The sequence below is a fragment of the Carlito syrichta genome, unplaced genomic scaffold (assembly GCF_000164805.1).
Source record: "Carlito syrichta isolate Samal-C Ts95f unplaced genomic scaffold, Tarsius_syrichta-2.0.1 Scaffold303399, whole genome shotgun sequence".
NCBI lineage: Eukaryota > Metazoa > Chordata > Mammalia > Primates > Tarsiidae > Carlito > Carlito syrichta.
In genome coordinates, this window is record NW_007247495.1 from 155,427 (window position 1) to 177,839 (window position 22,413).

At 36.9% G+C, this 22,413-nt stretch overlaps 1 protein-coding gene across 3 annotated transcripts in view; it reads left to right on the top strand.

Moving 5' to 3' along the window:
- HERC1 (HECT and RLD domain containing E3 ubiquitin protein ligase family member 1) overlaps positions 1–22,413 on the top strand; it is a 159,529-nt gene that overhangs the window by 35,234 nt on the left and 101,882 nt on the right. For all 3 annotated transcript variants that reach the window (XM_021712609.1, XM_021712610.1, XM_008058555.1), the window contains exons 13-21: positions 502–723; positions 3,846–3,998; positions 4,129–4,261; positions 5,775–5,966; positions 8,933–9,154; positions 11,652–11,825; positions 17,873–17,987; positions 18,076–18,196; positions 20,359–20,530. In XM_021712609.1, the coding sequence (XP_021568284.1) occupies positions 502–723; positions 3,846–3,998; positions 4,129–4,261; positions 5,775–5,966; positions 8,933–9,154; positions 11,652–11,825; positions 17,873–17,987; positions 18,076–18,196; positions 20,359–20,530 (1,504 nt within the window). The remainder of the gene's footprint in view (positions 1–501; positions 724–3,845; positions 3,999–4,128; positions 4,262–5,774; positions 5,967–8,932; positions 9,155–11,651; positions 11,826–17,872; positions 17,988–18,075; positions 18,197–20,358; positions 20,531–22,413) is intronic.

The following is a 22,413-nucleotide window of genomic DNA, read 5'->3' on the forward strand; positions in this document are numbered from 1 at the left end:
TCAGGTCGAGACTGCGGTGGCCGGGAGCAGCCACTGCACTCCAGTCTGGGTGACAGAGTGAGACTCCAACTAAAAAAAAAAAACAAAACACACATAAAGTTACAGTGAGTTATGATTATGCCACTGTACTCTAGCCCAGGTGACAGAATGAGACCCTGTCTCTTAAAAGAAAAAAAGGATAATTTGTAATATAATTTATCTGTTGGCATTTCCTGCTCCTCTCTACTTATAGTACTGAAATCATTATGCACATGCCATATTAACTTAGAGTTTTAAGTGTTACAGTCAAGAATGAAATAAAAACTTGTATGTTGCATTAAATGATATTAATTGGATAGTTTTTATTATAATTACAGTCTTTTTGAAGATGATTGTTTATCAGGCTATTAAGTGGATTGATTAGTTAGTATCATTAGTATGGCTTTCTTTCTGGGATCCTTTTTGTCTTCTCTTCAAGTTCATTTTAAGTTATTTGCTTGTTCCTATTTTCTTGTTCTTTAGAGAATGCAACTGGATATCATTCTGACAAGTTTGCAAGATCATACCCATGTAGCCTCCCTACTTGGCTATAGTTCACCTTCTGATGCTGCTGACCTTTCTTCTGTGTGTACTGGCTATGGAAACCTGTCAGATCAGCCTTATGGCACTCAGAGCTGTCATCCAGACACTCATCTGGCTGAAATTTTGATGAAGACCCTCTTAAGAAATTTAGGATTTTATACAGTAAGTTGCTTTTTCATTGTGGTAAAAAAAAGAATACAGGGGTAGGGATCTTTATAAGTCAAGATATTTTGATATTTAAACACTTATAAATAAAATTCTAGACCCCTTTCCCTGGAGGGAGAAAACATATCAGGTCTTCTGAAATATTGTGGAAGCAAAATAAAGTGTAATATTCAGTATTTCAAAGAGATTTATTTTAGAATTTTATCTTTTTTCTGATGTTAATGTAGAACACTAGAATAAAATCGTTAAGAATATTTTCAGAGAGAAGAATAGCAAGCATGTTAACCTTACCCCAGATATAATCTTATAATGAAACAGTGTGCTTGGTATTGGCTAAGAATAAATTGTTCAGTAGGAGATAAGATAACAGACCCTATAGCTTTTCCTATATTAGGATGCCATTAATTCTTAATTTCTGGTGTTTCTTAATTTCATATTTTTTTTTCTTTCCCTTTCTTTGGATTCTAACTCAAGCCATCATGATCCAGTGCTAATAGCAGTGTTTTAGCTGTTGTCACTACTGCTAGTCTCTTCTTAGCATCTTACTGCTGGAATAACCTTTAATAAATAACTTCTTGGTCAGATTAAAAGCCCTTCCAGATACTTTATTATTAGCTCATGTACCATTCTTATCTGAGCTCATCCTTTCTCAAAATTGTACATGGTACAACTGTCTGCTGTTTATTCTTCTCACCAATCTGTGACTTAAGATTTGACTATTTTAGGAAGCTTTGGCCAAATAACCCCATCTAACCATGTGATTATAGCTGCACACTCCTGTACTTAGCATTTTTTAGGATCAGAGTGTACTGTGCAATGTAACTTTGAATTGTTTGTGTATCATTTCATATTGTCTCCTGTGCCTCTTCAGGGCCTGGTCTTTGAGCTCTTTGTCTTCCATATAAGTCTTAGTACTCTGTTCTGCCCACATTAAAAGACTGTTGACTAAGTCACAGTGAAAATTGTTCCTACAGAATTATTTTTAGATTTAAGAATGTAAATTTAATCTGATGTTAGGAGGTAATGACTGCAAATGGACAGGAACAATGTGATGTGTGTGTATCCATTTGTTAATGACTGAAATTTTTTCCAAAGTTGTAAGGAACATTTATGCTATGTTAAAGCAGTGGTTTTCTTTTTGTCTTTAAGGGCTGAGGCAGATATATCTATTATATGAAAGTGAAAAGAAAATACTGACTGCTTTTCCATTAAAGTAATAAATTATTTCTGATGTGATTCAAACCACCTCTGTCATGTTCTAAGATTTTAAAATAATGGTGCTATTTGGCAGCTTACAGCAAGGGCATTACAGTGTTCCCATACTCTATCTTGTATATTGTAAACATAGACAGAATTTTCTTTGTAAAGATAGTTGTCACATGATTATGTATAAGAAATAAATATTGAAAATAACGGAAATATCTAAAAATAGAGGAATAGTTAAGTAAATTATGGTATATGTGCTCAATGGAATATTATGTGACTTAAATTTTATATGCATATGATTTATGAAAATGTTGGAGACGTTTATGATTCTGTTGGAAAAGAGCAGACTAAAAATAGAATATGCAGTAGAGTATTATGAAAAAGATGGTATAAAGACAAAATATCAGGAAAGAACTATAACAAAAAAATTACAGTAGTAGTCATTTTCCTTGATTGGTTACCTAAGTGGGATTTTAGCTTTTTAAAATACAGTTTTGATGTTTTCTAAATTTTTTATGCTGAGCTTTCTTTTTTAAAAAATATTTTTACCTTGAAACAATTAAAAATTTATAGAGAAGTTACAAGAATCATTCCAAGAACTCCCTTTGTACTTTTCAACCAACATTTTATTTTTTCTCTCTCTCTCTCCTTCCACACCCCTCCCCAAATCATTTGAGAGTAAGGTGCAGATGTCTTGCTGGCTGCCCCTAAGTACTTAAGTATGTATTTTGTTTTGTTTTTGTTTTGAGTTAGTCTTATTCTGTTGCCCAGGCTGGAGTGCAGTGGCACACTCAAAGCCACCCCAGTGTCGACCTGCTGGGCTCCAGCGATCCTGCTGTCTCAGCCTTCCAAGTAGGCGGAACTACAGGCGCATGCTACCACGCCTGGCTAATTTTTTATTTATTGTAGAGATGAGGTCTCACCAAGTTGCCTGGGCTGATCTCAAACCCGCGGGCTCAGGTAATCACTTGCCTTGGCCTCTCAAAGTGCTGAGATTACAGGCTGAGCCACTGAGCCTGGCCAAGTATGTATTTTTTAAGGACAAGGACATTTTCTTACATAATAGCAGAATAATGACTGAATTCAGGGAACGTTATATCGCTACAGAACTATTATCTAATGGATAGTCTACGCTTACATTTCTATACTTGTCCCAAATAATGTCTTTTATCGCAATTTCTGCCCCCTACATTGTATTTAGTTGTCATGTCTCTTTAGTCCATTTATTTCTTCTATAATTAAAAAAAATTTAATTTCTAAGAATTGTCTTCTTCGAAGTCCATGAGCCTGTGAAAACAAAACTTTTTACACAGAACGTCTAGAAAGCTGTAGCATCAAAGTGTAATATGTTGACTTTGGGTAGTTATACTGTTTTCCTTTTTCTTGTTTTCTGTGTTTTCAGAGTTTTTGTAGTGAAAAATATATTCCTTTAAAAAAAAATTAGAGACAAGATCTCACTTTATTGCCCAGATGGAAGTGCAGTGGCATGGTTATAACTCACTTGCAACCTTGAACTCTTAGGCTCAAGTGATCCTCCCACCTTAGCCTCCTGAATATCTGGTACTGCAGGTGTGCACCACCACACTTGGCTAATTAAAAACTTTTTTTCTATTTTGCATACACTAGGTCTATATGTTGCACAGGCTGATCTGAGACTCCTGGCCTCAGCCTTCTAAAGTGCTGGCTTTTCAGGTGTAAACCACCGCACTTGGCTACTTGTTTTTTAAATGAAAAAACAAATAGAATTTGCCTGATGAATTTTACCATCTAATAGCTAATATCATAAAGATTATAGCAAAGATTTAAAAATTAGTAATGGGAGAAAGGAGACTGCTTAAATCAGAATCATTTATGTAGGACGTTACTTTCATTTTCAAACTTCAAATATAATCTTCATTTATGTGGCATTTTAGGATCAAGCATTTGGTGAGCTAGAAAAGAACAGTGACAAATTCCTACTTGGAACATCATCATCAGAGAACAGCCAGCCTGCTCATCTTCATGAACTGCTATGTTCACTACAGAAACAGCTGCTAGCATTTTGCCATATCAATAGCATTAGTGAGGTATGTGATTCTTTGCCTTTTATGGTGATCTGTTAGGGACCTTGACACTCAGATATTTGGCTATGCCTTGCTATTTTTGTACTTTGAACCTTCAAAGTAGTAATTTGGGAACTTTTTTTCCCCCCCTCAGAACTCAAGCAGTGTGGCATTGCTTCATAAACATCTTCAGCTCTTGTTGCCTCATGCCACAGACATTTATTCACGTTCTGCAAATTTACTCAAAGAAAGTCCTTGGAATGGCAGTGTTGGAGAAAAATTAAGAGGTGAGTTTTGTATTGGATTTCAAATTTAATCAGTGGTTAAAAAGCAAGAATCCTTTGTTTTTCTAAAACCTTAAGAGGACCTGAAGCCTCGGACTGGAACAGGAATGATCTTTCTATTAAGATAGGAATAGGAATCTCCTTTCTGTTGAAGATTCCTTTAATCTTGGCTTGGAGATGGTGTTGGCAGTGACTGGACTTAAAAGATTCTACCCAGGCCTAATTTAAGGGCACTGGATGATATAAACTCAAAAAGATTAATTTTAAATGGTATAAAGTAGGAGTTTTATTTGCTATTTCTTTATCTTTCTTCAGCATTTGCTATTGTTTCTCTTTCCTTCTTGAAATGCTTTTTTTCCTGGGCTTCTGTATAGTTAAAGTTCTTTTTTTTATTCCTCATCTTTCCCTGACCATTCTTTTTCGGTGGGTTCCTATAGGCCACTCTTCCTGGGACATGTCCTTTAATGTTGAGGATCTTCAGGCCGGGCTCAGTGTCTCAACCTGTAATCTCAGCACCTTGAGAGGCCAAGGTGAGTGGATTGCCTGAGCCTGTGGATTTGAGACCAGCCAGGACAACTTGGCGAGACCTTGTCTCTACAATAAATAAAAAAATTAGCCAGGCATGGTAGCACGCCTGTAGTTCTGGCTACTTGGATGGCTGAGGCGGAAGGATTGCCGGAGCCTAGCAGGTCGATGTAGGGTGGCCGTGAATGACAGAGACTCCAACTAAAAAAAAAAGAAAAAAAGAAAAAAGTAAATTTGGTTTAAAAAATATAAAAGCCTCCTCTTGCTAGAATGTAATCAATAAGAGGGCAGGCATTTTTGGCTGCTTTGTTTACATAGCTGTATCCCCTTCACCTAGAACTGTGCCTGGTATGTTGTAGGTACTCCATAAATATTTCTTGAGTAAATTTAAAAACGAGGATAAATAATGAATGTGAAATTCATAATGCATTTTAAGGAAAGCAAGTACAGTCTTTTGAATGTGTTGGCATGGAGGACACATATGCTTTCCCACAAAGTGTCTATTGGTGGTAATTTCTGAAAGTGAATAAATACTAATACCATACCAACTACCAGCTAGGTTTCTTTTTCCTTTTTTTTTTTTTTTTTTTTTGAGTTGAGGGTCTCGCTCTGTCACCAAGGCTGGAGTACAGTGCCACACTCACGGCCACCCCAGCACCAACCTAGGCTTCAACAATCCTTCCACCTCAGCATTCCAAGTAGCCAGAACTACAGGCGTGCCACACCTGGTTAATTTTTGATTTATTGTAGAGATGAGGTCTCACCAAGTTGCCCGGGCTGGGGGCTGGTCTTGAACCTGCAGGCTCAGGCAATCCACTTGCCTTGGCCTCCCAAAGTGCTGGGATTACAGGCTGAGCCACTGAGCCCAGCAGGTCAGTGTTCAATAGAGAGTTATTGAATTCATCTATTCTGGTTCCAAACTAAAATAATATTTCGTAGGTTTTTTTTTATTAAAGCTATTGATCCATGTTGCATTTCTCACCCTTTATAGATGTGATCTACGTCTCAGCTGCAGGCAGTATGCTCTGCCAAATTGTCAACTCCCTACTGTTACTCCCCGTGTCAGTGGCTCGGCCTCTACTGAGTTACCTCCTCGACCTGTTGCCACCTCTTGATTGCCTTAATAGACTCCTGCCAGCAGCTGATCTTTTAGAAGATCAAGAGTTACAGTGGCCTCTTCATGGTAAGTAAAGATAGTAAAAGAACAAATAATGCTTTTGAGAAAAGTTGTTCCTTTTACACACGTCACTGTGTTTTTCCATTGGAGTCTACTCATCCTAGGGCTGTCAAAGCAACTTCATTACTGAAACCTTAAATACCTGTCGAGGGAGACTTATTTTATTGGAAATAATTCTGGGCCGAGGCATAAAAAGATCTAGATTTTAGTCTTGGCTCTGCTAGTAACTTGCTGTATGGTCATGGGAAAGTCACTTATCACTTCTTAGAGTCTTGGTTTCTTTTCTTAGAAAGCATTGGGGATGGACAAGATGACTTTGAAGTTAACATAGTAAAGTTCTCTGACCACTGGATTTAGATGAAGTCCAAGTGTCAAGTTGCAACCGTATCTGAATGTTGATTAGTCTTTATATGAAGTTTTCAGGTTTATTTTTGCTTTTTTAAAAGCCTCAGAACTAAGACTCAGTCTGTTTCTATTTGGTGAATTAGGTGTCATTTTATTTTAGATTTTTTACATCTGTGTTTATAACTGATATCTTTTGAAATTTTCCTTTTTCATGCTATCTCTGCCTAGTTTTTATTACCAAAATTATACTAACCTTATAGTGTGAATTTAGAATTTCTCTTTTTTTCTGTTCTCTGAAATGATTTGTGTAAGATAGACATTATTTCTTCCTGAAGTTTTAGAAAAGTTTATCTATAAAACTATCTGACTCTGATAGGCTTTTTTGTAAGTAGATTCTGGCAATTAATTCTCTTTCTCTAATGATTATTTTTCTCTTCTAGCTTATGTTTATTTTCAAATTCATTTTGGAAATTAATAATTTTGGGAGAAAATATAATTTTGTTGGTTTTCAAATGTATTGGCATAAAATTGTTTATAATATTCATTTATTTATTTATGTTTTTGAGTTGGAGTCTCACTCTGTCGCCCAGACTGGAGTGCAGTGGCTGCTCTCGGCCACCACAGCCTCGACCTGCTGGGGCTCCGGCGATCCTTCCACCTCAGCCTTCCAAGTAGCTGGAATTACAGGCGCACGATATCACGCCTGGCTAATTTTTTGATTTATTGTAGAGACGAGGTCTCACCAAGTTGCCCAGGTGGGTCTCGAACCCACGGGCTCAGGCAATCCACTCACCTCAGCCTCCCAAAGGCGTGGGATTACAGGCTGAGCCACCGAGCCCGGCTTCATTTATGTTTTTAAAAAAATCTCATATATCATCTGGGTGCAGTGGCTCACGCCTGTAATTCCAGCACTTTGGGAGATGGAGGCAAGAAGATTGCCTGAGCTCAGGAGTTCGAGACCAGCCTGAGCAACACTGCAAGATCTTGTCTTTACAATATATATAAATATAAATATATATATATGTATATAGCCTGCATGGTGGTGCATGCCTGTGATTCCAGCTATTTGGAAGACTGAGGTGGAGGGATCACCTGAGCCCAGAAGGTCGAGGCTGCGGTGGCTGTGAGCGTGCCACTGCACTCTAGTCTCTAGTCTGGGCAGCAGAGTGAGATTCTGACTTAAAAAAAAAATCTTAAATATTCTCTTTATTCCTATTGCTTGAATTTATGCTATCCTTTTTCTTGATGGTTTGTTCACTTTATTTTTAAATAACTTGTCCATTTTCAAATAACTGCCTTTTGGATTTGTTGATTTATTTTATTTTATTTTATGTATTTTTTGTTTTGTTTTGAGTTGGAGTCTCACTCTGGTACCCAGGCCAGACTGCAGTGGCATACTCATGACCATTGCAGTCACCACGCCCGGCTAATTTTTCTTGATTTATTGTAGAGACGAGGTCTCACCAAGTTGCCTAGGCTGGTCTCTCACAGGTGTGAGCCACACCACACTGAGTGAAAAACTTTTAAAAACACATGTATGATAAGAAAACACGAGTCTGAATCTTAGCATAAGACAGTTCTGAATTCAAGTCTTAAAAGCATTAAATAATACTGTGTCATTTTAATGGATTAATTCTTATGTTGGTTTTGGAGGAATGTACTCCAAGTACTTTCTAATGAGGGTGAATAGTAGTGGGAAACTACCAGGGGAGGGCGGGAGCAGGATTGGCAGTAGTGGGAATATGCTGGGGCGTGGGGGACATACCTCATCAACAAGGGAACATGCATAATGAGCATTTGTATACCTAACCCTGAATTGTACCCCACATCTTTAAAATTAAAAAAAATTAAAAAAATAAGTAGAATTAAAAAAAGAGGGTGAAATTTGATCTGGATAATGATAAGTAGGAATAGAATCCTTTAGGATAATGTTGTCATATACTGTTTTATTGTTTATCTTAAAATTAGTAACTTTGAAAGGAAATTTTTATTTTATAAGTGTAATTTCTCTGAATAAATTTTATTTTATTTTATTTTATTTTATTTTTTTGAGTTAGAGTCTCACTTTGTCGCCCAGACTGGAGTGCACTGGCACACTCCCAGCCACCGCAGCCTCGACCTACTGAGCCCAGGCCTTCCAAGTAGCTGGAACTACAGACAGGCACCACCACCATGCCTGGCTGGCTAGCTAGCTATTGATTGATTGATGGATGGATTGTAGAGACAAGCTCTCGCCAAGTTGCCCAGGCTGGTCTCCATCCTTTTGGCTCAGGCAATCCTCTCACCTTGGCCTCCCAAAGTGCTGGAATTATAGGCGTGAGCCATTGTGCCTGGCCTCTGAATATATTTTGGAGGAATGTACTTGAAGTATTTTCTAATGAGGATGAACAGTAGTGGGAAACTGCCAGGGGAGGGCGGGGGGTGGGATTGGCAGTAGTGGGAATCTATTCAGAGGCCAGGCGCAGTGGCTTATACCTATAAAGAGAATAAATATAGAAAGCTATAATTTGTATTTTCATTGTAAATTTATTTTGCTTCAATGTCTATTGCAATATGTTAGAATAGGAGACCATGAGAAAGATTTGAATCTTAAAGTTTCCTGATACAGACACAATTTTTGTCTTTAGGAGGGCCAGAAGTCATTGATCCTGCTGGTGTGCCATTACCTCAGCCAGCTCAGTCCTGGGTGTGGCTTGTGGACCTAGAAAGAACCATTGCTCTCCTTATTGGGCGTTGTCTTGGTGGCATGCTGCAGGGATCCCCTGTGTCTCCAGAGGAACAGGACACTGCATATTGGATGAAAACACCACTTTTCAGTGACGGTGTAGAAATGGACACCCCTCAGTTAGGTAATATACTGCTCTGCAATAGTTAAAACACATCTTTGTACAACTTCATTGGAGGTATCTCATTCTGAGTGTGCTAAATAGAGAACTGATAAATGACAATTGTAACATTAGCAGTGTAGGGCATCTGGGACTATAACTTGGAGCCCTAAGAAAAATGGTTAAGTCTTGCAGCATGGTATAGTGAAAGACCCCTGAAGTAGGAAAATGTAGGCCTGATCCTACTCTATCTTGTTTATTTTGAGCAAACTATCTAACATAAAACTGGGGGAAATGCTTGATTACTTAGGTTCTGATTGAGCGTATGAAACTGCTTTATGGAATGTAAAAGTACGTAAGAGTACTTCATACTTAACCATGACTTATCAGTGCTGAGTTTCAAACACCCCTTAGATGTGAGTGGCAATCTCTTTTCCTCCCAGCCTATCTTGCTTTTGTGCTGATACTACCTTATGTGATTCCTCATTTTTTTCCTATTTATAGTGTCTTTTGGGTTTCCCCTTCTAGCTTCATCTCCCATTTATATACTTTGCTGGCAGGCTAGCTCTCAGACCATGAGGACCAGATTTAGGATTGTTCCTTTAAATCTCTCTAGTCTTGTGATTTTTATTCTATAAATTAAATGAGTTGGATAGACAGCCTGTATGATCTTTTTAGATCTAAAATTCATTATTTCTCTGATAAGAGAGACTCACAGGGTATCCACGAGGGAAAACCTAAGAGAGATTAAGAGAGGAAAGGAAAAGAAAAGGAAAGAAAGAAAATAAAGAAACCAAGGCAGAAGGAGAAAGATTCTGCTTTGGGTGCTGGAGAGTTGGAGAGTGGAGGTGAGGGAACCAGTTGAAGATTTTTTAATGTTTTTCCAGATAGGAGTATACAACCATCATTTCATTTATGAACCAGAAATGATTTTTGACCATGGCTGATGAATGCTGGCCTAGTGTTTATGATACATTCATATCAAAGAAAGTAAAATCGTGGGTTTTCAAGGGATATTTAATGTGATAAAGACAGTTCCAATGCTTTCAGTGTTTAACCTTGTGGCAGTCCTTAATTACTTCCTAAGAACAAAGTATCTATATCTGTACCTTGCTCATATTCCTGTTATATTTACTCAGTTAATTGGCCTTTATGAATAAATCAATTTCAGTTTTAATGCTGTTTTTCAGTTTTTAAATTATACAATCATGAAACTATTATGTGTCATTTTGTGTTTACTTATATGTATTAAAAAAAAGATATTGTCCTTTGTAAAATTTTAAATATACAAGAATTCAATTATATTATGGGTTAAATTGACTTTTGCTATAACCCAAGAACCTGATTGTCATTTAGAGCATTTTTTGTTTGCATTATTATTATTTGTATGTTTTTGTTTTTTTGAGTTGGTGTCTCACTTTGTTGCCAGGCTGGAGTGCAGTGGCACACTCACAGCCACCCCAGCGTCGACCTGCTGGGCTCTGGCAATCCTTCCGCCTCAGTCTTCCAGGTAGCCAGAACTACAGGTGCGTGCTACCACGCTCGGCTAATTTTTGATTTATTGTAGAGATGAGGTCTTGCCAAATTGCACAGGCTGGTCTCGAACCCTTGGGCTCAGGCAATCCACTCACCTCGGCCTCCCAAAATGCTGGGATTACAGGCTGAGCCACCAAGCCCAACCTGTTTATTTATTTATTGAGATTGTGCCACTACACTCTAGAGTATATCACTGCTGCACTCTAGAGTATATCACACAATCACAGCTCACTGCAACCTTGACCTTCTAAGCTCAAGGAATTCTCCCACTTAAGCCTCCTGAGTAGCTGGTACTACATATACATGCCACCATGCCTGGCTAATTTTTGTATTTTTTATAAAGATGAGGTCTCTCTATATTTGCCCAGGCTGGTCTTGAACTCCTGGGCTCAAGTGATCCTCCAGCCCTGGTCTCCCAAAGTGCTGATATTATAGGTGTGAGCCACCATGCCCAACTTGTTTGCTTTTTAAATGTGAAATAAATTCTGAATGTCAAATGTCCCATTGAAAAGTTTGGAACCACCTGTACAAAGATAAATATCAACTGAGAAATTGCTTACTGTATTTTTTATCTTTCTTAACAGTATTTTCACTTAAATCTAGAAAAAAGAAAAATAATTCTGTTTAGTCTTTTTCCCAGTGGTTTCCTGTTTCTTGAAGGGATACCATTCCATTTTGAACAAGACAGTTTTTTTTGTACAAACCTCTGTTGCATGTGTAGTACTTTTAGCATCCCTGAGCCCTGCCTGCCAAAGTGCCAGAACTTTTTTCTGGAGTGTCACATTTGGTGAAGTTCTGGAAGGTGTAAGAGGAGTGACACTGTCTTCATCTGAAAAGTATTAAAGGACTTTACTGTGGTAAAATAGCATCTTCTTAAAATAGTTTGAAGCTTATCATTTCATATGTGTTAATTAAACATGGTAAGATTTTATTTGTGGCATCAAGTTTGTGATATTTAAAATTGGTAACATGCATTTTTTTTTAGATAAATGTATGAGTTGCCTATTAGAAGTAGCTCTTTCAGGAAATGAAGAACAGAAGCCTTTTGATTACAAATTGCGGCCTGAAATTGCTGTCTATGTAGACTTAGCATTGGGTTGTTCTAAAGAGCCTGCCCGAAGTCTTTGGATCAGCATGCAGGATTATGCTGTTAGTAAAGGTAAGATAAAGAGGATAAAGGGGAGTAAATATATAGTCATCTCATAATGCTGACTAATATATATGCAATATATGTAAATCACAGAAATATATCACAATATCTATGGAAAATCACAGGGATCATTACATTTTTATAGGAAAAGGTATTTACAAATAACATTTTAAAGCAATTTGTTTTTCCCTTATGGAAAATATCCTAAGTATTTTTTTTTCTTTTAGATTCTGGGAGTACATGTGCATGTTCATTACATGGACACATTATGTGGTGGTAGGAATTTGGTCACAGGTGACCTAGATAGTGTACATTATGCCTCATAGGTAGCTTCTGGACTCTAACCTGCCTCCCCACCCCCTGCCTCATTGGTGTCCCAGTGTCTGGTATTTCCATCTTTGTGACCATTTAGCTCCCACATAAGAGTGAGAACATGTGGTATTTGGTTATCTGTTTCTGAGTCATTTCACTTAAGATGATCTTCAGTTCCATCCATGTTTGTTGTAAAGAACATGATTTCATTTGTTTTTATGGCTATGTAGTATTCCATGGTGTAAAATAAAATACTACCTTTTTCTAATCTAATCGTTGGTCGGCACTTAGGTTGGTTTCATGATTTTGCTATTGTGAGTAGTGCTGCAGTGGACATATGAGTACTGGTATCTTTTTCGTATATTGATTTCTTTTTCTTTGAGTAGATCCCTAGTAGTAGGATTGTTAGGTGAAATGGCACTTCAATTTTTAGTTCTTTGAGAAATTTCCAGACTGTTTTCCATAAAGATTGAACTAGTTTACAATCCCACCAATGGTGGATGAGTGGTCCCTTGTCTTCACAACCACACCAACGTCTGTTGTTCTTTGACTTTTTAATAACCATTCTGACTGGTGTGAGGTGATATCTCACTGTGGTTTTGATTTGCATTTCTCTGGTGATTATTGATGTTGAGCATTTTTCTTGTTTGCTGACCACTTGTGTGTCTTTTTTTGAGAAGCACCTATTCATGTCCTTTGCCCACTTTTTGATGTGTTATATGTGTGTGTACTGAGTTGTTTGAATTCCTTGTAGATTCTGGATGTTAGCCCTCTGTCTCAGGTGTAATTTGCAAATATTTTCTCTCATTCCGTAGATTTTTTGTTCACTCTGTTGATTATTTCATTTGCTGCGCAGAAGCTTTTTTAGTTTAATTAAGTCCCACTTATATATTTTTGTTTTTGCTGCAATTGCTTTTGGGGTCTTCGTCCTGAATTCTTTGCCTAGATCAATGCCCAGCAGAATGTTTCCTAGGTTTTCTTCTAGGATTTTTATAGGTTCAGGTCTTACATTTAAGTCTTTGATCCATCTTGAGTTAATTTTTGTATATGGTGAGAGATAGGCGTCCAGTTTCATTCTTCTGCATATGGCTAGCCAATTTCCGCAGCACCATTTGTTAAATAAGGTGTCCTTTCCCCATTGTTTATTTTTGTTGGCTTTATCAAAGATTGGTTGATTGTAGGAATATGGTTTTATTTCTGGGATCTCTATTCTGTACCATTGGTCAATCTGTCTGCTCTTGTACCAGTACCATGCTGTTTTAGTTACTATGGGGTGTTTTTTTTATATACTTGTATCCCTTTTTTTTTTTTTGAGTTGGAGTCTCACTTTGTTGCCCAGACTAGAGTGCAGTTGCACACTCCCAGCCACCACAGCCTTGACCTGCTGGGCTCAGGTGATCCTCCTGCCTCAGCCTTCCAAGTAGCTGGAGCTACAGGCGCGTACTACCGCACCTAGTTAATTTTTTATTTATTGTAGAGATGAGGTCTCGCCAAATTGCCTGGGTGGCTCTCGAACTCGCAGGCTCAGGCAGTCCATTTGCTTCAGCCTCCCAAAGTGCTGGGATTACCTGCTGAGCCACCGAGTCTGGCCTTGTGTATCCCTCTTAAAGCAAACCCACTGTGTGAAAATTGAGATCTATATAATAAATTCATAGGTAATCATTTCACTAAAGATTAGTAGTACCCCCATTTTGATGGGTAATTTGTTTCAAGAGCCCCAGTGGATGCCTGAAATCATGGATAATACTATATACCCTGTATATACTATGTTTTTTCCTGTACATTTCTACCTATGATAAAGTTTAATTTATAAATTAGGCATAATAAGAGATTAACAACAACCATAATGAAATAGAACAATTATAATAATATGCCAACATCACTACTTTTGTGTTTTGGGGCCATATTAAGTAAAATGAAGGTTATTTGAACATAAGCACTGTGATACTGCAACAGTCAACCTGATAGCCAAGAGGGCTACTAAGTGACTAATGGGCAGTAGTGTGTATTGCATGGATGTTCCGGACAAAGGAATGAGTCAAGTCCCAGGCAAGATGGAATAGGACAGTGTGAGATTTCATCATGCTACTCAGAAGGGCATGCAGTTTAAAAGTTATGAATTATATATTTCTCAAATTTTCAACTTAATATTTCAGACTACAGTTCACTGCAAATAACTGAGACCATGGGAAGTGAGACCATGGGAAGTAAAACCATGGATAAGGGAGAACTTCTATATTTCATGCTCTGTAAATGGATCTAGTATAAGAGTCTGTTTAATGAGTCTCTTTGCAAACGCTTTGCAAACCCTGGTTTAATAACTGAAAGGATGTGTGTTTAGAAATCTAAGCTCTAGGTGTGGTCAGTGTGTCTTCATCTATAAAATACTTGCCTACTTCATAGTACTGGTAAGATACCAATTTTGAGATAAGATATACTGTTAAGTGAAATGGTAAATACTATGCAAGTATGTAGTGGTATTTCAGTTTCTAATATTATTTGATTAATAAAGTTTTCTGTACAGATTTTCAAAGAACGCACTCGCTTTCTTTTTAGCTTCCATGCTTTTGTAGAGAGTGACCAGGATATCAGAATCACCCATCTCTAGTTGTCAGTCTCCATGTTATTCTCTCTTATCCTGTCTTTAGTTTTCTCCTCTGTTTTGGGTGGTTGGGGCGGGAGTTCCTTCCTTCTGTGATAAAAATGGTAAAAGTAAATACATTTTCATTTCTTAATGGCTTTTTTTAAATGAAGTGAAATGAGATATATTATTCAAATCTACCTTTGAAAGTTTGATATCCATTTTGTACATTTACTTTCTAAGATATATTTTTTGATATTTCATATTTGCGTAATTTGCTTGGAATGTGCAGTTTGATTTTTTTATTATATCACATTATCATTAGTTATATTGCAATGAGAACTTTTACAAACTAGATATAAGGTGAATTAAAAACTTGTTGTCTGGCTCCATTTGCTGTATTGCTTGTACAGTGTAGCATAGACTTTGTACTAAATAGTGGAAACATTCTCTAGTGTTTGGTATGACATGAATATAACTTTAATGAAGGCGTTTTAAAAGCACCCGTTATTATAAAAAGTGCATATAGGAGGATAATCTTTGCTAAATTTGAAACACAGCAAAGGGTGTTACTTTAGTTTGCTTTTAATATTAAAATTAGAGCCGGGCTCGGTGGCTCAGCCTGTAATCCCGCGCCTTTGGGAGGCTGAGGTGAGTGGATTGCCTGAGCCCGCGGGTTCGAGACCCGCCTGGGCAGCAAGACCTCATCTGTACAATAAATCAAAAAACTCAGCCGGGCGTGGTAGCGCGTGCCTGTAATTCTGGCTACTCGGGAGGCTGAGACGGAAGGATCGTGGAGCCCAGCAGGTAGAGGCTGCGGTGGCCGGGAGTGGCCACTGCACTCCAGTCTGGGCGACAGAGTGAGACTCCAACTCAAAAAAAAAAGAAAAAAAAAAAATTTGGCTTCTTGAAATGGAGTTTTGTTTGATTTTTAGTCATAGCAGTTCTTAGAATAGCAAGCAGTTCCATGGAATAGATGATTTCTCAAGAACCTGATGTGGAAAAATTTTATATGTAATACAGATTGGCATTCTCAGATTCTCTGTGGATTGTAAGATTTTCTTAAAATCTGGCATATTTTTCTTGTCAATTTTTTTACCCATAAAGTAGGTAAGTCTGAACTTAATTTTTTTACCTAGGCATACAGAAATGAAATGGAAAACTAAAATAAAACATTTTATTGGCGAGACCACATTTCTACAATAAATCAAAAAAAATTAGGCGGGCGTGGTAGTGCATGCCTGTAGTTCCAGCTACTTGGAATGCTGAGGCGGAAGGATCGCCGGAGCCCAGCAGGTTGAGGCTGCGGTGGCCGGGAGTGGCTACTGCATTCCAGTCTGGGTGACTGAGAGAGACTCCAACTCAAAAAAATCCAACCTCCCCCCCAAAAAAAAACCCAAAATATTTTATCTCTTGAGATAGAAGTTTCAAGAAGGAATTAAGAGCAAATAAAATTAATTTGGGGCTTAAAATTTTCCAAGGGTGTTTTTTGCTTGTTTGTTTTTGCTTATATATAGCATAGACAGTCCTTTTGTATTACAGTTTATAAATGTTGATGATTGGGTGTTCACACTCATGTGTGAGATGTATCACCCTTAAACCTTGTTACAACAGTATCATATTACTCTTCTGATATGGGGTGGGGTGGAGAATAAAAACAATAAGTAGCACACACATTTAGTAAATCTGTCAAATGAAGAGTCTAGCAGTCACTCTGAGGACAGAGCAGACAATACGTCTCTCACACTCATTTGGAATCTACTGAATATACTGCATTTTAAAAGTACAATATTGATGTGCCAACATTGAATTTAAGTATAGGAAGAAAAAGCACCTGACTAGTCTTCTTATCTAATGTTGTAATTTGGGTTTTCAATTACATGTCTTCATTTCTGTCCATATGTTTTATTTCTTACCTTCTTAAATGTAGTTGTATTCATAATATATGCTTTTATGGCTTCAAATACTAGATATATGCTTACTTAACTTGTTTACTCACTGTCTCCTCTAGAATGTCTAATGGGCAGTGTTCAGAACCAGACTCCTGATTCTAGCTTCCTATCTGCAAAATTGTTTTTGTGGTCTTCATTTCTCAATAAATGTCAGCTACATTATAAGTACATTTGGAGTCAACTCTGACTTCTCTCATATTCTTACATCATACAGATGGGATCCACACAGTTGGATCACATCAACAAATCCATTCAGTTCTGCTTTCAAGATGCTTATGGACTCTTGACCACTTGTCACTACCTCCACTGCTCCTACCCTAGTCTGAGCCATCATCATTTCTCACTTAAATTACTGCAACCAAGGCTGAGGTGGAAGGATCCCCTAAACCCAGCAGGTCAAAGCTGCGGTGGCCGTAAGTGTGCTACTACGCTCCAGCCTGGGCAACAAGCGTGAGACTCCAACTCAAAAAAAAAAAAAAAAAAAATTATTGCAACTATTAATTCTGCTGATGCTGTCCCTGTAAGTCAGTTCTCTACTCAGCAGTCAGCGTGAGCATTTAAAAACACGAGTTAAACCGTGTCATATCTCTGTTCAAAGCCTTCTAATGTTGCTTCTCATTTTCCTCAAAGTAAAACCTAGAGAACTTGTCCTGGCGAGCAGGGACATTATGATCCTGTCCTTAGCCAGATCTCTAATGTCTTCTGCCACTATCTGCATGCATTGTGCTCTAGCCACACCAGCCTCCTAGAGCACCTCAGGTCCTCTGCACTAGTTTTTTCTGTGTGGCTTTTCCCCTGCTTCATTTAGATCTCTGTTCAGATGTAATCTTATGTACCTCCAGTGTAACCTTAGAAACTTTCCCAGACTACCCTGTATAAAATAGTAATCCCACACAGTATGATACTCCCTGTTTTCCTTGCCCTGCTTTATTTTTACTCATAACATTTATTTGTCATATAAATGTTTTTCAAATTGTCTCTCCCACCCTCCTCTTCTTAATAGGAATATGACAGATCAGGAACTTAGTTTTGCTCACAACTATGTCCTCAGCATCTGGAACAGTGCTAAGTGGGATCTAATGAGGACATTTGTTAAGTAACTGTTGAGAAAGATGATAAAATTCAGGTGTTATATGATTAAGGCTATTAAAATTACCTCTGAACTGTTTTCTGAGCCCTTTTAAATGCTGATGCATCATTTTTATTTTCAGATTGGGACAGTGCAACTTTAAGTAATGAGTCACTCTTGGACACTGTATCTAGATTTGTTCTTGCAGCTCTTCTGAAACACACAAATTTACTTAGTCAAGCATGTGGAGAAAGCCGGCAAGTAACTTAAAACTATCCTCAGACAAATATTTGCTCTCATGATGTTAGAAATTAGGTAACTTTTCTATTTTGGTTCTTTATTTAGATATCAACCTGGTAAAAGCTTATCAGAAGTGTACCGTTGTGTTTACAAAGTTCGAAGTCGTTTACTTGCTTGCAAGAACCTTGAACTTATTCAAACCAGGTCATCATCACGAGACAGATGGGTAAAGTTGGAAATCAATTTCTAAGTATTTTGGGAGCTGTGAGAGATAGTTTTGTATTAGTTTATGTGAGAAAAAATGTATCTTAGTTATTGCAGATGTTCTATATATGTTGAGTAGTCTTTTTTCTAGCAAAAAAAAATTGGAAGAGTAAAAGGTATGAGGTTCATTAAATCTCTTATTTATCAAGTTGATACAGTTGCTAAGAAGGTTTATATAGTCTTCGACTGCATAAATTTTAGCTTGAATAGTTTGAAACATAGGAAATACTATTTTCTTTTATGCTAATCAGACCACATTTGAGTTATCTTGTTTAATTTGGGGTTCCATAATTTATGAGGGACACAAACAAATACCTTGGATTGATAAAGTCTAAAAATCATCTCATATAAGAACTGAAAAGTTTCAAAAATAGTCAGCCTAGAGAGGTGAAAACCAAAGAGTGTGTCACAGGATAACTGCAGTAAAAACATTTAAAGAGCTATGTAAGAGAAGAAATAAATATGTTTCTTTTTTCAGAGGTCACAGCCAGGACCAAAGGGTAACAGTCGAATGAGGAATCATTGCTAGCTGAATATAAGGAAAATAGGCCTTTCAATGATTAGAGTTGTCCACCACAGCAAGTGAAGATTGAAATTATTTATTAAGGACAGTCCAGAAGTAATTTTTGCAACAATAATGAGATGATTTCTAAAGTGCTTTGCATTCCTGATAACATGGTCCTGTAATTATAAATATAAGCCAAGATAATAACACATTATCTTTAGAAGTGCTTACTTTGAAACTTGACCAATCAGATACTTTGCACTCTATTATTTAGTTCTTAGAGTAAAAAAAAAAAAAAAAATCAACCAACAAAAAAAAAAAAAACCTTTGGATGAACATGGTGACTCCTGCCTGTAATTCTAGCTCTTTGGGAGTCTAAAGTGGGAAGATTGCTTGAGCTCAGGAATTCTAGACCAGCCTGGGTAACATAGCAAGACCTAGTCTGCACAGAAAATTTAAAAATTAGCTGGGTGTGGTGACATGTGCCTGTAGTTCCCGCTACTCAGGAGACTGTAGTGGTAGGGTGGCACCTAAGCTAAGACTGCAGTGAGCCATGATTTGTGCCACTGCACTCCAGCCTGGGTGACAAAGTGAGACCTAGACTCAAAAACAAAAACAACAACAAGCCAAACTCTGTCTCTACATTTATATTATAGTAGACTTGGCACATACTGATTAAATATTTATGGATCTGACTGTTGGTGACTTTGAAACTCCATGAACCGTATTAATTTGCTATTTTATTGAGGCTAAAATTTGCAATTCACATATGGGGGTAAATGACTTATGTACTATATAAATCTGACTGCTCAATATCCCTATCCGTAAAATTCCTCAGTTATGTAAAGGTCATGAATCACAGATAACTTTTATTATGAATCTGAGGATATAATTGCGAGTTTTCTTTCATGTTTTATGCTGAAATTTGTGGGGGTAATTATATACTGTTTTAGTATTTACAGTTCTCTAAGTACCTGTTGTAAGGACTCTTTCCACTGTCTAAATTACTGCTAGATAACATAACCACTGTGGGAAATAACGTTATTCTTACCAGATTTTTAATTTTTTGGTTTCTTTAGGAGCAAAGTTAAAAAAAATAAAAACAATATTATTTTAAATTTAGAATTATTAGACATTATACAGAATAATAATAGTAACATACTCAACTTGAAGAAAACTAAATGGAATCAAAATTGTGTTCTTTACCTTTTATGCTTGGTATGACACTCAAGACAACTTATTTTAAGGTGTAGCTCTATAGGAATTTATAGCTGAAAAACAATATAGCCATGAATGAATTTATAGCATGACATTTTATTATTTGTTTATTTTTGTTTATTTTTCAACTTCACACTCTTTATGCTCCAGCCTGCCTATAGCATGGCATTTTAATCAAAATACTGAGGAAGAGAGCACATGTGTGTTGTGAATATATTTTATGTACATATTTCTTTATAATCTTTAATATTTATCCAATATATCTTTTGAGTTTTTCTTGTAAAATTTGTGTTATTATTGATACTAACAATATGTTCCATGATAAGAAAGTTACGGTTTTATGAGATATTAAAAAGTTTTTGGAATGTGTATTGAGTGTAGTTTCTGATACTTTCTTTAAGATCTCAGAAAACCAAGACTCTGCAGATATTGATCCTCAGGAGCATTCATTTACCAGGACCATGGATGAAGAAGCTGAAATGGAAGAACAGGCTGAGAGAGACCGAGAAGAGGGACATCCGGAGCCAGAGGATGAAGAGGAAGAACGGGAACATGAAGTGATGACAGCTGGCAGTGAGTATATCTTTCTTATTTTACAGATATACTCCGTGGCATTCTTTTTGGTAAGAGAACTGACTTGAACAAGAAAGGCAAAGAAAATGATCTGATATTCTACTGGTAATTTGAATTTTTATTAGCTAACATTTCAGGGGGTTCTTACATCTCTGCTGCTCATTCTGATGCTTTTGGATTGCATGGTCAGGGCTGAAAAGCTTTTGGAAGCACAGTCAGTACCTGCCTCACTGAGTCTCATGAGTGAAATGACATCCATGAGTCATTGGATAGGGTAATTCAAAATATGTCCTTTGGGGGCACGAAGTTGTCCATCAGCCTGGCAGACCTGTGTGTGAGAAAGAGAGCCTCTTTCTATGCCTGTTACGAGAGCCACATTGTTTTTCTTGTGTGGAACTTCTAAAATTGTAAATTTCACTCACTTATTATACTGTTGTGGGGAGCAAAAGTATCCACGAGCATACTGTTGACCAGGTAATTTTTTATTCCAAGGTTACAGATAATTTTTTAAAGTAATTATTTATATGTTTAAAAATAAGTACCAACATTTTTTGAACATTTATTAGTATCTTTCGAGTGATTTGGCTATTTCAGGATAAAGTGTGTATTCAATCTGAATCCTAAAACATCATGCCAGTTATGTATTTGGTGTTGAAATTGTCTGTATCTATCAATGAAGTTGGCATTTATTTAATCATCATCTTATTTGTGTTCTGCATACTTCTAAAAATGATTTTGAGGAGACCAAACACCAAAAATTATTTAAACAAAAGGGAAAAGTTAAAGTCCAAATGGAGTAAAAGGGGTTGAAGAATTGGGATGGAGAATAATTGTATTTTTAAAACCTAGACTGAGGGAACTTTTGCAGTTGAACATACAACTTAGTTTAGAAAGTCTTAGAAGCCGAGACTAAAGGGGAAAACACAGTAACAAAGTGTAACCCTTAATTACAGTAAAAGAAAGCATATAGTCATCTGGAGACTAATAATTTTTAAACTAGTTATAATTTTTGAGCATTTATATACTGGACACTGAGTAAAGTGCTTCAAGTGGATTAACTCATTCTCACAACAGCCTTAAAAGTTATAGTATTACCTCATTCTAAAGATGAGTGAATTAAGGTTTAAGGAGAAAAAATTATGTACCGAGGGCCACAGCTAGTAGCAGCTAGAATTGGAGCCAGGTCTGCCCAAAATTCCAGTGACGATTCTCTTAAATACATTAACTGATTTCTAGCTCTGGACTCTAAGAGGATTTGTTGCTTTGATCTTTATGGAAATAAGAGACTTTTAACAGCATAATGAAAATATTGTCATCATTTTATAAAATGAACAACCATTTTTTGAAGTTTGTGTTTCCATATTGACAGACGAATCTAGTATTTTACCAACTTTCTGCTTGGGTTTCTCATTAAGAATACCATCTTCCCTCCAAATTTGTGCAAAAAACCTCCTTTCCAATTTATACCTACCACTGAATCAGAACCTTGTTAAAAATTCCATTGACAATTTCTGAGGAAGGGCTGATGTCAGATGGACATTCCAGGTAATGCTTTCTGACTCTGTAGGAAATTTTTCCCATATATTGTAACTAGATTATGTTTCAGTGAAGGACTTTGATGATGGCATTTATTTAATGTGTTTAAGATACAGCAAAGCGTGGGTGTTAGGAATTATATAGACTTTGGAAGGGGAAAGGGACCTTTTCATTTTAACTAATGTAACTTAAATTTTGTCTCTTTCTTTTGTAACCTGATAGTTTTTATACCAAGGTCATGAACATTTCAGAAATAAGCAGTTATTTTTATCTAACCTAGTGCTTCACATACTTACATGGGCTTCAGAGTCACCTGGAGGGCCTCTGAAACAGATTGCTGGGTCCCA